The following is a 15496-nucleotide window of genomic DNA, read 5'->3' as shown; positions in this document are numbered from 1 at the left end:
TCCTCCCAGGGGATTTGTAGGATCTTGCGGAGACATCGTTGGTGGTATTTCTCCAGCGACTTGAGGTGTCTACTGTACGTGGTCCATGTCTCTGAGCCATACAGGAGGGCAGGTATTAATACAGCCCTGTAGACCATGAGCTTGCTGTTAGATTTGAGGGCCTAGTCTTCAAATACTCTTTTCCTCAGGCAGCCATCAAAAACGAGCTGGTCGACCACCTCAAAGACTCGCCCTGCGGGGTTAATGAATGCCTCATGACTCTTCGACTCAGCCTATCCCGGAATCAATGCGCCACAGTCATCAGTACGTACGCCCCAACACTCAATGCAACAGATGAGACCAAAGAGGGTTTTTACTCCAACCTCGCAAAATCCCTGTCCCTCATCCCTGCGGACAACAAACTGATCCTCCTAGGTGACTCCTCTTAAACCATTTAAGTGGACCCACAAGTTGAAGAAGAGCATCCAAGAACAGGATGTCAGCAGATTGACTTGGGATCAAGTGACATATAATAACAGCACTGCGTGGGTTGGATCGTTTGCCATTTGTCAGCGTGACAGAGTAACAGAGAATGCCTCATCCCATCATTGATCCATAGATCCCACTTTTGCTTTCACCTAATCAAATGACGAATTAAATAAAAATCTGCAACACTTTCACAGCTTTAGGAGAAAGGAAGAACTTTATTGTCCATAATCTGTGCAGTTGGAACATTTGTGGAATATTTTCCATGAACCACCTTTGCTTGCTGAGCATCTTTATTCCCCACAGACACAGTAACCGGCATTAATCCTCTCAGCATCAACGTGACATAAAGGCACCAGAAATAAAATATATCAAGTTTACAAATATCCAGCTTACACCAGATACACTTTGGTGACTAGCTAAGTAATTGTTCTCATTCAACTTATCAAGATTTAAGTGTTTTGGCCCACAACAAAGAAGCCCAGGTTACAGTATTTTTGCAGTGAGTAGATTCATAACAGATGTCATGATTATCTGTTTGCATTATATTGTAAATTAAAACCCTATGGCCCCAGAGGGAGGGGACGGGGGTGGGGGAAGTTCTGGTCAGCCGCGGAAGTCCAACTCTCCCCAAATGCTGTGGAGATCTGACTCCGCAGCGTGCGTGTTTTCCTTTCAACGGGATCCCCGCCCGGAAGCAGGCTTGGCTCCCTGGCGGGCAGGGAACACTCCAGAAGAGGCCGCAACCCAGGAGCAGGTAGGTTTCATCCTGCTGGCGTAGAGATTGGGGGGAGGTGGTGGGTACAGCATGGCTTGTAGTGCCGAGACAGATCGGGGGCAGAGGTGAAGGGTCAGTTGTGATAGTGATTGCAGGGGGTCCGATTGTGGAGAGTGGGGAGAGGGAAAGCAGTGGGGTGGGTTGGGCCATTGATTGTGGGGGTGGGGATGGGTGTCCTATCACAGAGTAGGGGAACAGATCGTGGGAGAGAAACATGTTAGCTTGAGAGGTCAGGGGGAAGCACAACTGCTCCTCATGGCCCACAAGCTGTGCTGGAAAGGCACTTGTGTCTTTCACGCAACAATCCTCGCCTCCCTTTAGCTGCCGGGTTTCCCGAGGCCCAGGAAACCCGGCTGGCCAGGGTTAAACCTGGAAGAGAGCGCAAATCAGAGGCATCCAGTCTCATTAAAACTGGGAGTGGGTAGATTTGAGGCGGGTTGGGTTTAGGCTTGAGATTTAAATTTTTTTTCATCCCTCCTTACCCAAACCCATTTGTGTATGGGGGTTAAAATTCCCTACTATATTTTTCTTCATAATGTTTATCTTTAAATACAGAGCATTGATTTTGTGGATTGCGTGCTACAGAAAGTGCAATCTACTCCACTTCGTGAACCCGCGCTAAGTTAATTATTTTATTCTTTATTCTCATTCAATGATTTGTTTTTGCGCACGGGCTGAAGTTTACAATTTGCAATGTACACAGGCACATGTTAAATTAATTAGGTTACTGCTCACCCAGTAAACACAGCAACAGATTAAACAGTTCACCTTTGATCAGGAGAAAAACATACGCACGCAATTATACTCCCACTTCGTAGCTACAGAAAGCATTAACAAACAGTTTGAAATCTACAATTTATTTATCGGCAGAAATATTAGAATCACACACACATAATGCAATTCTACTTTTGTTGCTTAGTAATGTTACTCGTTTTTGCTTGACTTTTTATTTTTTCTACACACAAAAGTTTTATGAAAGTACTTTCCACCCTCAGCTCCGAGCCATCCCCAGGCAGAAATCCCAGCTTTCATCCCTGCTGAGAGAAAACACAATTATTTGTTTGTTTCTAGGATTCTCCTGAAATAATTAACGTAATCATTAGGAACAGTAAACAAAGGGATAGTTATTGCGCTGTGGCATTTCTTGTGTGATGTATAAAGTAATTGTCGTGCTGTAATTGCGCCTATAAATATGGATGTAGGAATTTATAATGAAATATAAAAATAATAGAAAGTATGACTTTAAAAATGGATTAAGTATTTTCTGTGTGGCCTGGTCCAATTACCCCCTGTCTTTTAACCTAACTTCACCTGAAAATTTCACTTGATTTCTCATCTCCATGTTGCCCCCTCGGCGACATCATCCGAAAACACAGCGTCAGCTTCCACCTGTAGGTTGCCGACACCCATCTCCACCTCACCACCACCTCACTCAACCCCTCCACTGTCTCCAAATTGTCAGACTGCTTGTCCGTCATCCAATACCCGTGAGCAGAAATTTCCTCCAACTAAATATTCAGAAGATCGAAGCCATTGTCCCCTCCCCAAGCTCCGCTCCCTAACCAGCGACTCCATCCCTCTCCCTGGCAACTGTCTGAGGCTGAACCAGACTGTTCACAACTTTGGCGTCGTATCTAACCCTGAGATGAGCTTCTGACTCCATATCCGCACCATCAGTAAGACCGCCTATATCTACCTGCGTAACTTTGCCTGACTACGCCCCTGCCTCAGCTCATCTGCTGCTGAAACCCTCATGCATGCCTTTGTTACCTCTAGACTTGACTATTGCAATGCATTCCTGGCCGGCTTCCCACCTTCCACCCTCTATAAGCTTGGTCATCAAAACTCTGCAGCCCATGTCTTAACTCACATCAAGTCCTGCTCACCCATCACCTCTGTCATGTATCTTACATTATTATATATAACTGTATCCTAACATGCTATACATGACTGTAATAAGATATGACCTGTAACCACCAGCATACCTTACCACCAGGGGTGCACTTGCAAGAGACAGGTATATAAGGGCAGGTCTCAGGCAAGTGCAGCATTCCAGAGCTGTGAGATAAAGGTGCAGGTCCAGAGTGACCTTGACTTCACTACATGCCTCGTGTGAATCTGTACTGAGGGGACAGGACTTTACAGTGGCGACGGGTTATGGGATTACAGAATCCACAGAATGGTGAACAACGGATCAGATGAAAAGTGGAATGCGGGAGACAATTGAGAAGACTTTATAGAAAGGCTCCAGCAAAGCTTTGTAACCAAAGACTGGTTAGGCGACGATAAGGCAGACAAGAGAAGAGCCCATCTCTTGACCAGCTGTGGCTCGAAAACATACGCTTTAATGAAGGATCTGTTGGCACCCGAGCAACCAGCAAGCAAGTCATTTGAAGAATTGAGCACACTGGTAAGAGACCACCTGAAGCCAGCGAGCAGCCTACACATGGCCAGACACAGGTTCTACAACTACAGACGCTATGTGGGCCAGAGCATACCCGACTTCGTGGCGGAACTTCGGAGGTTGGCTAGTTTATGTGAGTTCTCCGATGAACTGAGGAGAGAAATGCTGAGAGACTTTTTCATTGAAGGAATAGGCCAAGCAGGCATATTCCAAAAGCTCATAGAGACCAAGAACCTGATCTTAGAGGCAGCAGCACTGCTTGCACAGACATTCTTGGTAGGGAAGAAGAAACGAGGTTGATTTACAATGCAGGTACGACAACTAATGAAATATTGGAACAAGAAGTTCACAGCACTAAACAAGCTGCTGCCCCCACACACAGACAAAACTGGGAGAACAGGTTCTCGACAGCAGGCAGAAACCATCAAGGGCCACAGGAACGGCCGTTCACACCTCATCAACCCACAATGTGAGCAATCAACTACAAACTGAGAGAAGCTCAAGAGAGATCAGCCAGCAGCTCATTCTTTGGAAACTCTTTGAACAATGGAACAGGTCTGTGCTGGAGGTGTAGGGGTGGGCACTCGGCAAGGGGATGTCGATTTCAGCAGGCTGTTTGCAGAAATTGTGAATATACAGGGCATTTGGCCCGCATGTGCAAAAAAATGGCAGCTCGGCTGGTATATGAATCGGATGGGTCGGAAAGCGGACCAGAAGATGGTGGGGACAGTACCCGGGACACCGGTGTACAGCGGGTCAACATGATCAATGGCCGCTGCTCCTACAACAGGATGCCTCCTATAATGATGAGGGTCCTACTCAACGGGATATCAGTCAACATGGAGCTGGATACGGGAGCGAGTCAATCTCTCATGGGCGCTCAACAATTTGAACAACTGTGGCCGCATAAAAGAGACAGACCAAAATTCACAAGGGTCGACACCATACTAAGGACTTATACCAAAGAAATCGTACCAGTCCTCGGCAGCGCCATGCTCTCTGTCACACACAAAGGGACAGTGAACCGACTTCCCCTGTGGATTGTCCCCGGAGACCCCCCAGCACTGCTGGGGAGAAGCTGGCTGGCAAAACTAAACTGGAAATGGGATGATGTCCATGCCATGTCATTAGAGGAACGGACTTCCTGCTCAACAGTTATAAAGCGATTTGAACATCTCTTTCAGCCAGGTGTGGGCACTTTCAAAGGGGCCAAAGTCAAAATCTACATCACACAGGATGCTAGACTGGTCCATCACAAGGCCAGAGCTGTACCCTATGTGATGAGGGAAAAGATTGAACACAAACTAGACAGGCTTCTGCGGGAAGGCATTATATCATCTGTGGAATTTAGCGACTGGGCAAGTCCCATCGTCCCAATCATGAAGCCTGATGGATCCGTACGAATCTGTGGGGACTACAAATCGACCATAAACAGAGTCTCCCTACAGGACCAGTACCCGCTGCCCAGAGCGGAGGACTTATTTGTCACATTGGCTGGAGGTAAACTTTTCTCAAAATTGGACCTCACATCTGCGTATATGACGCAAGAATTGACCGAGGAATCCAAGCTACTCACCACCATCAGCACACATCGAGGCCTTTTCATGTACAATCGATGCCCATTCGGCATCAGGTCAGTAGCTGCCATATTCCAGCGCAACATGGAGAGTCTGCTCAAGTCCATCCCGGGGACGGTTGTATTTCAAGATGACATATTTATCACGGGCAGGGACACCGACTCCCATCTCCGTAATTTGGAGGAAGTACTAAAGCGGTTGGATCGGGTAGGCCTACGAGTCAAGAAATCCAAGTGCCTGTTTCTCGCACCCGAGGTTGAATTTTTGGGCAGAAGGATTGCCGCTGATGGAATCGCCCAACAGAATCCAAAACAGAAGCAATTCGCCTGGCACCCAGGCCCCGGAATGTCTCAGAACTGCGCGTCTTTCTCGGGCTACTCAATTACTTTGGGAACTTTATGCAGAACATAAGCACGATGCTGGAGCCTCTCCACGTGCTACTCAGAAAAGGGTGCGATTGGTTTTGGGGGGACACCCAGGAACGCGCCTTCAATAAGGCACGCAACCTTCTGTGTTCCAACAGTGTTTTGACTTTCTTTGACCCAGGTAAAAAGCTAGTTCTCACATGCAATGCATTAGCATATGGGGTCGGGTGCGTTTTGCAACATGTCAATAGTGCGGGCAAATTACAACCCATAGCTTATGCCTCCAGGTCACTTTCGCGGGCGGAGCGCGGGTACGGAATGGTAGAGAAGGAGGCGCTCGCGTGCGTGTATGGTGTCAAAAAGATGCACCAATACCTTTTCGGGGCTAAGTTCGCATTAGAAACCGACCACAAGCCCCTCACGTCCCTCCTATCCGAGAGCAAGGCAATAAACGGCAACGCCTCGGCGCGAATTCAACGGTGGGCACTCATGCTGGCGTCCTACGACTATACCATAAGGCACAGACCAGGCACAGACAACTGTGCTGATGCGCTCAGCAGGCTTACGCTGGCGACTACGGAAGGGTCTGACGAACAGGACTGTGAGATAGTCATGGCAATCAATGCCTTTGAGTCCACAGGTTCGCCCATGATGGCTCGCCAAATCAGAGCCTGGACGGCCAGCAACCCCACGTTATCCTTAGTAAAAAGATGTGTCCTAACCGGTGACTGGGCAGAGGCTCGCGATGCCTGCCCCGAGGAATTAAAACCCTTTCATAGGCGCATGCATGAGCTATCACTACAAGCAGACTGCCTGATGTGGGGCAGCCGAGTAGTCATGCCTCTGCGAGGCAGAGAGACATTTGTCCAGGAGCTCCACCGCGAGCACCCGGGGATTGTTCTCATGAAGGGCATAGCCAGATCCTACGTCTGGTGGCCTGGTATTGACGCGGACCTGGAGCTCTGCGTCCGAAGGTGCACCATTTGTGCCCAACTCAGCAATGCCCCCAGGGAGGCTCCACTGAGCCCCTGGCCCTGGCCTACCAAACCGTGGTCACGGGTGCACATAGACTATGCGGGCCCATTCATGGGCAAAATGTTCCTCGCAGTTGTAGATGCATTTTCAAAGTGGATCGAATGCACCATTTTAAACTCGAGCACAACCTCCACCACTGTGGAGAGCCTCGCAACCATGTTTGCAACGCACGGAATCCCTGACATATTGGTCAGTGACAATGGTCCGTGCTTCACCAGCGCAGAATTCCAAGACTTTCTAATTGACCACGGCATAAATCACGTCAAGACGGCACCATTCAAGCCGGCCTCCAATGGCCAGGCGGAGAGAGCAGTGCAAATCATTAAACAAGGTATGCTTAAAATCCAAGGTCCCACGCTGCAGGGTCACCTGTCACGACTGCTGCTGGCATACAGATCTCGTCCATACTCAGTGACTGGGATCCCTCCCGCGCAACTGTTGATGAAAAGGACTTTAAAAACAAGGCTCTCATTAATCCTCCCAGACATGCACGAAATCGTTGAGGCAAAGCACCATAAGCTGACTGAGTACCATGACAGAAATTCGAGGGGGAGATGGAATGAGATAGGGGACAAAGTGTTTGTACTAAACTATGGCAGGGGTCCCAAATGGCTTGCAGGGACAGTAACGGGCAAGGAAGGAAACAGGCTACTGGTAGTACAAATGGACTATGGCAAAACCTGCCGGGGGCATGTAGGCCAAATCAAAAGCAGATTTACCAATAACACTGCGGAACCAGAGGCAGACTACAATGTGGAACTCGCACCACACCTGGTGGACAGACAGAAGGAACAACCTGAGGAAAGGGCAATCCCAACAGACAGCCCAGGCGAGTCAACAACAATCACACCAATCGAAACAGACAGCCCAGGCGATATACCAGCAACCACACCCAAAGAAAAACAGACACTAAGGCAAACAACTGAACCACAACTCAGACGCTCCACGCGAGAGCGTAGACCAACTGAGAGACTGAATCTATAAAGACAATAAGACCTTGAGGGAGGGTGATGTCATGTATCTTACATTATTATATATAACTGTATCTGAACATGCTATACATGACTGTAATAAGATATGACCTGTAATCACCAGCATACCTTACCACCAGGGGTGCACTTGCAAGACACAGGTATATAAAGACAGGTCTCAGGCAAGTGCAGCATTCCAGAGCTGTGAAATAAAGGTGCAGGTCCAGAGTGACCTTGACTTCACTACATGCCTCGTGTGAATCTGTACTGAGGGGACAGGACTTTGCAACCTCTGTGCTCTCTGGTTAAGCAACGCCTCAATTTGAAAATTCTCATCCTTGCTTTCAGATCCCTCCATGGCCTCACTTCTCCCTATCTCTATAATCTCCTCCAGCCCTACAACCCTCTGAGATATTTGCACTCCTCCAATTCTGGCCTCTTGAGCATCCTTGATTTTATTGGCTCCACCATTGGTGTCCGTGCCTTTCGCTACCAAGGCCCTCAGGTCCGGATGCCCTGCCGAAACCTCTCTGCCTCGACACCCTTTCCCTCCTTTAAGACACTCCTTAAAACCTACCTCTTTGACCAAGCTTTTGATCATTGGCCCTAATATCTCATGACGTGGCTCATTGTCATTTTTTTTTGATAAAGCTGGTATGAATCACCTTGGGATGTTTTACTGTTAAAGGTGCGATATAAATACAAGTTGTTGTTGTTGATCTCGTCTCCTTTTGTGCAATGCCGCAGAAGATTGATCAGTTGCAGCTGCATGAATAAATTTGTTTCCTTCATTTACTGCACTTACATAAATGAATACATTTTTGTAGGTAATATTGGAGAGCAGAGCTTTAAGGACTGTTTACGAGTTTAAATTAATTAAAATGATTAGGCGAGAAATTGTGATTTCCTGATATAAGAAGCTAGGAGCAAGTGTTATCAAAAAATTCTGTTTAAAGAAACATAGCAAAATTAAGACTTTTATTCAGAACTTCCCTCCGAACTTTGACAATAATACAGCCCTTCCAAAGCTTGTCATAATTTATCTATGAATCGTTTGTTTTTGAGTTCTGCGATAAACCTAATTAAATGAACTGTAGCAGGTATAACCATTTAGAATGCATTACAAAATATAAAAAGCCATTATTCAAGAACGGGCAGAGGGATAAACCAGCACATTACAGGCTAGTCAACCTAACATCAGTGTGGGGAAGTTACTGGAAATGATCAGGGACAAAATAAATTTTCATTTGGAATGGCGTGGGTTATCAGGGAGAGCCAGCATGAATTTGTTAAAGGAAAATCATGACTGATTAACTTGATTGAATTCTTTGATGAGGTAACAGAGAATGCAGTAGATGTTGTATATGTGGACTTTTGGAAGGCATTCGACAAAGTGCCACACAGGAGGCTTAGTAAGAAGATGGGAGCCCATGGAATGAAGGGGAAATTGGCGGTATGTGTACAACATTGACTCGGTAACAGGAAGCAATGTGTGGTGGTGGATGTTTGTCACACTGGGAGGTGGTTAGCAGTTCCCTAAGGGTCAGCTTTGGATCTAATATACTTTTGAATTTTTATAAACGACCTACCTCAGATGTAGGGAGCAGCATTATAAAGTTGGCAAAGTAATAGATAGTGATAGTTACAGGCTTCGGGATGACATAGACAGGATGGTGAAATGGGCAGAAGTTTGGCAGATTGAGTTCAGCATGGAGAAGTGTGAAATGATGCACTTTGGGGGGACTAATATGGAAATACAGTATACTATAAATGGCACAATTATGAAAACTGTATTTGAGCTGAGAGACCTTGGTGTCTTTCATATAAAAACATATAAAAATCTTTAAATGTGGCAGGGCAAGTTGATAAGGTGGTTTAAAAAGCATATGGTTTACTTGGGTTTATAAATAAAGGAATGTAGGAACATAGAAGCAGGTGTAGGCCATTTAGCCCCTCGAGTCTGACCTGGATTCAATGAGATCATGGCTAATCTGTGACCAAACTCCATATAGAATAGAATATTAAAGCAAAAAGATCATACAAGAAATTTATAAATCACTAGTTAGGCCTCAGCTTGAGTATTGTGGACAATTCTGGGGACCACACTTTAGGAAAGATGTAAAGGCCTCAGAAAGGGTACAGAGGAGGTTTACCAGGGATGAGGGACTTCATTATCAGGAGAGGTTGGAAAGGTTAGGATTGATCTCCTTGGAATAGAGAAGGTAAAGAGGTAACCTAACAGAGGTTTTTAGGATGATGAGTGGTTTTGATCGAGTAGAGACAGAAAAAGTATTCCCTCTGGCGAATGGGTCAATAACTGGAGGTCATCAATTTAAAATCATTGGCAAAAGTTCTAGAGGGGAAATTTTTTCACTCAGAGTTGTCGGCATCTGGAGCGCTCTATCTGAAAAGATGGTGGAAGCTCATTCAATAAATCATTTTAAAAGTGAGTTGGACAGGGACTCCAGATGAGGAATTTACAGGGTTACAGACAAAAAGCAAGGATGTAGACTAAGCACGACTGCTTTTTCAAAGTACAAGCAGGATGGGGCGAATGGCCTCCTTCTGTGCAGTAAGTTTCTATGATTCTATATATATCCGTGTGAGTTCTCCCAATCTTCCAGTAACAAATGAACATAATGCTGAGATGTGAAATCACAGTAACAGCTGTGTATAGCGCAGCACAATTGAGAATTGCTGGATTAACACTAAGAATGTATAATACTAAACAGCTGTAATAAGACAATTATATAATTCACCGAGACTTTGAAGCGTTGACACCACGCCTCCTGCAGCCAGCCCTCCACCATTTAATGTTGCACCGATTTTCATCATTGTAGCAGCAATGGATTTTGCCGCTATTCCCTTTGCAGTAAATCCAAGTAATCCAACAACTGCAGGACCAACTAAAGCAGCTGCTCCTATGTCCAATGGAAAGGTGACACATCATTCAATAAAATTCTGGTTAACCATTCTGAAACTATATGTAAGTTTTGTACATAGTTATCGCAGAATCTCTTTAAATTATTTACATAATGATAAGACAACATTTTCAATAGAACATACACTGATTATTACTGTTAATGGTGGATTAGCTAAAATGATAACACTATCAGATAGAAATGTCCCTTTAAAAAAAATCATCATTTGAAGTGAACAGTCTTGTTATCTTGCCAAGATATGAATCTACAACAGGGATGCATTGAGCAAATTGTAGCTGTACATTTCAGCTGTACACTGTAGCCTATCCTACTTCACAGGCAGCACAGTGGGATAGCGATAACTGATGTGGAGGAAGTTGCCCTGCTATCAGCTTGTATTCACTGACTGGCTCGTTGATAGCTGGCCTGTTTGCTTCACAAACCCAGGCACAAGCTTGTTAATGCCTGTGCCCACTAGAGGGATAAATAGTAGCCCAGGGCTCTGGTTCAATTCTATATCTTGTCCTGTGTTACATGGGGCAGTTGTTGGGGCGCTATAATTGGCTTGAGCTCTCCAAACTATGGAGGAAAGAACATTCTCCAGTTCTGACGAAGGGTCATCGACCTGAAACTTTAACTCTGTTTTTCTCTTCACAGATACTGTCTTATCTGCTGAGATTTCCAACATTTTCTGTTTTTATTTCAGGTTCCAGCAGTATTTTGTTTTCATGTTCATGTGCCTCTTGATGGCCATCGAAGAACACGATAGTGAGCTGCCTGGAAGCAGGCTGCTAATCCACTTGAGCACAGCAGGTGTGTACTCTGAGATAGCATGACCTATGAAGTAAGAGGGTGTGTGCACACACGGAAAGATACATACTCCTCCATTAAAAAAACATTGCATGTACCAACCACAATTGTTCCTTTTTCACAGGCATTACAGATATATGCATTAGAATGTCATGCAAAGGTGTTAACTACTGAAGTTGTACAGCATGATTTCTTCTCATTTGTTCAAAATACACTGTAATGGCAATGTTTGTTCATTATTCTATCCAATCTCTTTGTTGGATGAATTATATATTCAATGGATCCTCAATATGTGTTCTCAGTATTACTGAGACAAAGCTGTTGTGAGTTGGAAATATTTTAAACAATATTGTTGTTCATACCTCCACCAACAACAATGTATGGGAGCGCTTCCATGAATCCACAGGAGTCATCCTCATCTGGAAAAGAGGAAAGATAACAATAAATGTAAACGGCTATCTGTTGTCTTACTCCTCTGTTTTTCTTTCTCACTCTCTCCTGATGGTGCTGAGTCATGGTTGAGTATGAGGGTAAATTCTTGCTGTGGAAACTCAGGGCTGGACAATTTCACAATGTGTAACCCTGGTGTATGTCAGGAGCCTGGAAGGGCACAATTCACCCTCTGGTTCCATTTGTTTTTGTGTCTGTGTCAGCAGGGAATTTGATTATTGAGCCATCAAAGCTGAGCCTAATGCTTTCCTAACCCAGTGCTACCAAGAACAAGGGACCAGAGATACAAGATTACGCAGTATCTACTATCGAAGTGGAAAAGATTAAGAGAGAACAAGAGAAACTTAGTGGCACAGACTTGTGAGGCTGTGGAATTCACTTCCAAGTTTAGTGGTTGAGACAGAAACTATGTCAACACTCAACATTTGATTGGATAGGTGAATGAAGGAAAAGGGATTAAAGGGATATGGGAACAGGGCATGTAAATGTAATTAGGACTATTTGCTTGCATAGAGGATAAATGCTTCTTGTGAGAACACTACTCGCTGGGGTTGTGGGATCAAGTAAGCACCCATTAATCCTATAGTTAGGAAGCGCATGAACATACAAAAAAGATGAATAGAAGAAGACTTTTAAAAACATATTACAGTCTGGATTTCGAACCTTTCACAGTTTGGCAGTGCCCCTTTAAGAAAAAAGGGGATGTCTATTTTTTATTTCTGATTGGTGATGTCAGCCGTCCCAAGAAGTCAATCAAAAGATCAAGAAGACCATCAACTCTACTCCATTCAGCTGTGTTGCAACGAGGCAACATGATCCCAGTGCGCTCCACCCTCCAGCAGGTATGTTGTCTCTTGACAAATCCCTAGGCCAATTCAGGGAAAATAAAATTCTGGGACAATCCTCTCCGACCCCAATGGCAAAGAAAAATGAGCTTCAGAACATTAGCAGTGACTACAATGCATCTCACTCAACAGCAGGTTCAGGTGTGGCACAGACTTTGCATTTCTGAAATATGATACCTTGTGGTGTGCGGCACGGGAATTGTAAGGAAGTGTGATAGACAGACAGTGTGTGCAATTGTAAACTTTGTACAATATTAATTGGTAGATAAATAAATGCTTCCATTGATTAATTAAACTGTAATAATGCATCATTTAATGACAATACCTCTGCTCACCTGTGGTTGCGAATGTGCTTGAAATTAGCAGGTAGCTAATGAAGAAACCGAATGTCCCATGAAACATAATTGAAGTCAGCTGGGAGATTGTCACAGCAAATATTGGATGGTTCTAGTTTCACACAACAAAGTTTAATCTGCAAAACACAGTAAACTGTGTTATATTTTTCTCATTGAACTTTCGCCCTCCTCCCATGTTGAATTACAGTTCCACGGTACATTCTTTGGGCTAGATTTTTGGTTTTCGCCGAAAATGGTAGTTTTACGCCAAAATTACTGTTTTCGCTACCCTACTTATTTTAGGCTGAACTTTTGGCCGTTACGTCGGTAAAAAGGGTGTTGCATGACGATTTGTGGTGCAAATTTCGAGTTTCGGCAACTTTAGTCTAGGGCCAGGAATGCTGCGAGAGAGACCTTGGGGGGGGGGGGGGGGGGAAATTCCAAAAAACATTCACAAAACCCTTAGCTACTAAATCGTTGAAAAATAATTTAAAAATAAAATCTTTAACTTACCTTTTTTGCAGGTTTTCATAGAAACATAGAAAATAGGTGCAGGAGTAGGCCATTCGGCCCCTCGAGCCTGCACCACCATTTAATAAGATCATGGCTGATCATTCCCTCAGTACCCCTTTCATACTTACCGCTGCTGGCAGGGCTGCACTGACTGGTTTGACCTGTCGGTATTCTGGCCGAAAGTCCGACGCAAGCACAATCTGCATCGTTGCACATTGGCGCACCTCTCCCCGGCGGCACTTGGAAATGCCGCCGCAAAACGGATACCCAAGGATCCTGCCGACTGGATTTTCACCGAGGAGGGTCAAATCACGGTGAAAATCCAGTTGCAAACCTGGCGAAAATCTGGCCTGAATGTGTTAGTCATTAAGGGCTCAATTTTCTCTAAAGCATTTTTTTGGTGTACTTGAAGAGTTACGCCCGTTTTTTTTGGGCCCAAGTACACCAGAAAAAAAGTTCTAAGTTGGATTTCCTCATTTTGGCGTGGCCTAATCTGTCCTTTAGTTTTGGGGGTGGAGCCTTGATCTGCGCCAAAAAGATCGGGTTGCAACGGTAACCAGGCACACAATGCGAGCTGAGGCTACAAAGTGAAACATACAGCCAACTTCCAAGACATTAAAACATATTGCATCAACTTAAAAACACATTAAAACATATTTCATCAACTTAAAAATACATTAAAACACTTGGGCAAGAACCTCTACTTAATTTGCATGCTTAATGTCCACTTAATGCCGATTTTACCGCTGAAATGACGTAGAACGCCCATCTCTCGCCCATTCTGGCACAAAATGGAAATTGACAGGCTTTTTTAGGAGACTTATCGCCGAGTGTTATTTTCCCAATGGGCTTAACGCCAAGAAAAAATATCACCGCTCGCCCACTTTTTTGGGGCGGAATCAGCAGAGTGGGTGAATTCAACGACTATAATATCGTCCAGCGTTACTTTCCACATGGAATTAACACTGAGATTCAATATTAACGCCCGGCCACTGTTTTTTGTCATAACGATTTACCCAAACTAGCGGCCATGGAGATCGCTCATCTTCAATTTCACCACCTTGCACAAATATCGGCCACAATATCGCTCGCTCAAAAACCGCCACAAAAAGTGGAACTAACCGGAACAAATGCCAGCAGTGTGGCTGGCATTTGTTAAATCTCACTCTTACGTGAGGAGTTGATAATTGGAAAGATTTGCCTGAAAGAGCGCTAATGTGAGTGACAACGCTGACACACTGCTGTGTGTGTGCAGCTCAGACATCAATGGTGCCCATCACCTTGGTACCAGTTAAAGTTTACATTGATTGAAGTTAAGTTGTATTTAACACTTTCATGGTAGGGAATCACCAGTGTGTAACAGTCCAGCTATCTGAGACAATACGCAACAAGGTTATGTTCAATAACAAAAGTTTAATACCAACATTGGTCGGAAATCATAAGTATCACAGCCAATAAAACCCAACCCCCGCCCACACCCCACATACACTGGCCTAAGCAGAACTGGAGTAACTCTCAGCTGGCCAAACTTGCCTAAATGGCCAAAATTGGCACGGGTGGCAGATTACAGTTGGAGGCAGTTCAGAGAAGGTTCACTAGGTTGATTCCGAGGATGAGGGGTTGATTTATGAGGAAAGGTTGAGTAAGTTGGACCTCTCATTGGAATACAGAAGAATGAGAGGTGATTTTATTGAAACGTATAAGATTGTGAGGGGGCTTGACAGGGTGGATGCAGAGAGGATGTTTCCACTGATGGGGGAGACTAGAACTAGATGGCATGATCTTAGAATAAGGGGCTGCCCATTTAAAACAGAGATGAGGAGAAATTTCTTCTCTCAGAGGGTCGTGGATCTGAGGAATTTGCTGCCTCAGAGAGCTGTGGAAGCTAGGACATTGAATAAATTTAAGACAGAAATAGACAGTTTCTTAAACGATAAGGGGAAAAGGGGTTATGGGGAACGGGCGTGGAAGTGGAGCTGAGTCCATGATCAGATCAGCCTTGATCTTACTAATGGTGGAGCAGGCTT

The 15496-nt window shown here is 44.8% G+C and overlaps 1 protein-coding gene across 1 annotated transcript; it reads right to left on the bottom strand.

Moving 5' to 3' along the window:
* Positions 1–2097: 2097 nt before the first annotated feature.
* LOC139279374 (interferon alpha-inducible protein 27-like protein 2A) lies at positions 2098–13026 on the bottom strand. Its single transcript, XM_070898492.1, has 4 exons — positions 12957–13026; positions 11689–11745; positions 10355–10516; positions 2098–2277 (listed from the first exon to the last, which is right to left on the bottom strand). The coding sequence occupies exons 1-4, from the start codon at positions 13021–13023 to the stop codon at positions 2168–2170; spliced, it is 396 nt and encodes a 131-aa protein (XP_070754593.1). The 5' UTR covers positions 13024–13026; the 3' UTR covers positions 2098–2167.
* Positions 13027–15496: the final 2470 nt, after the last annotated feature.

Source organism: Pristiophorus japonicus, chromosome 14 (assembly GCF_044704955.1).
Source record: "Pristiophorus japonicus isolate sPriJap1 chromosome 14, sPriJap1.hap1, whole genome shotgun sequence".
Taxonomy (NCBI): domain Eukaryota; kingdom Metazoa; phylum Chordata; class Chondrichthyes; family Pristiophoridae; genus Pristiophorus; species Pristiophorus japonicus.
The sequence above is the reverse complement of the archived record's forward strand: the minus strand, read 5'-3'. Positions and strand labels throughout refer to the sequence as shown.

What these genes read in the sequence shown, in the direction of transcription:
- LOC139279374 (XM_070898492.1), bottom strand. Translation starts at nt 13,023, where the DNA reads ATGTTTCATGGGACATTCGGTTTCTTCATTAGCTACCTGCTAATTTCA. An exon ending in AAGCACATTCGCAACCACAG is followed by an intron (nt 11,746 to 12,956) that starts GTGAGCAGAGGT and finishes CCTCTTTTCCAG; the next exon opens with ATGAGGATGACTCCTGTGGA. An exon ending in GTCAACGCTTCAAAGTCTCG is followed by an intron (nt 2,278 to 10,354) that starts GTGAATTATATA and finishes TTCTCTCAGCAG; the next exon opens with GGATGAAAGCTGGGATTTCT.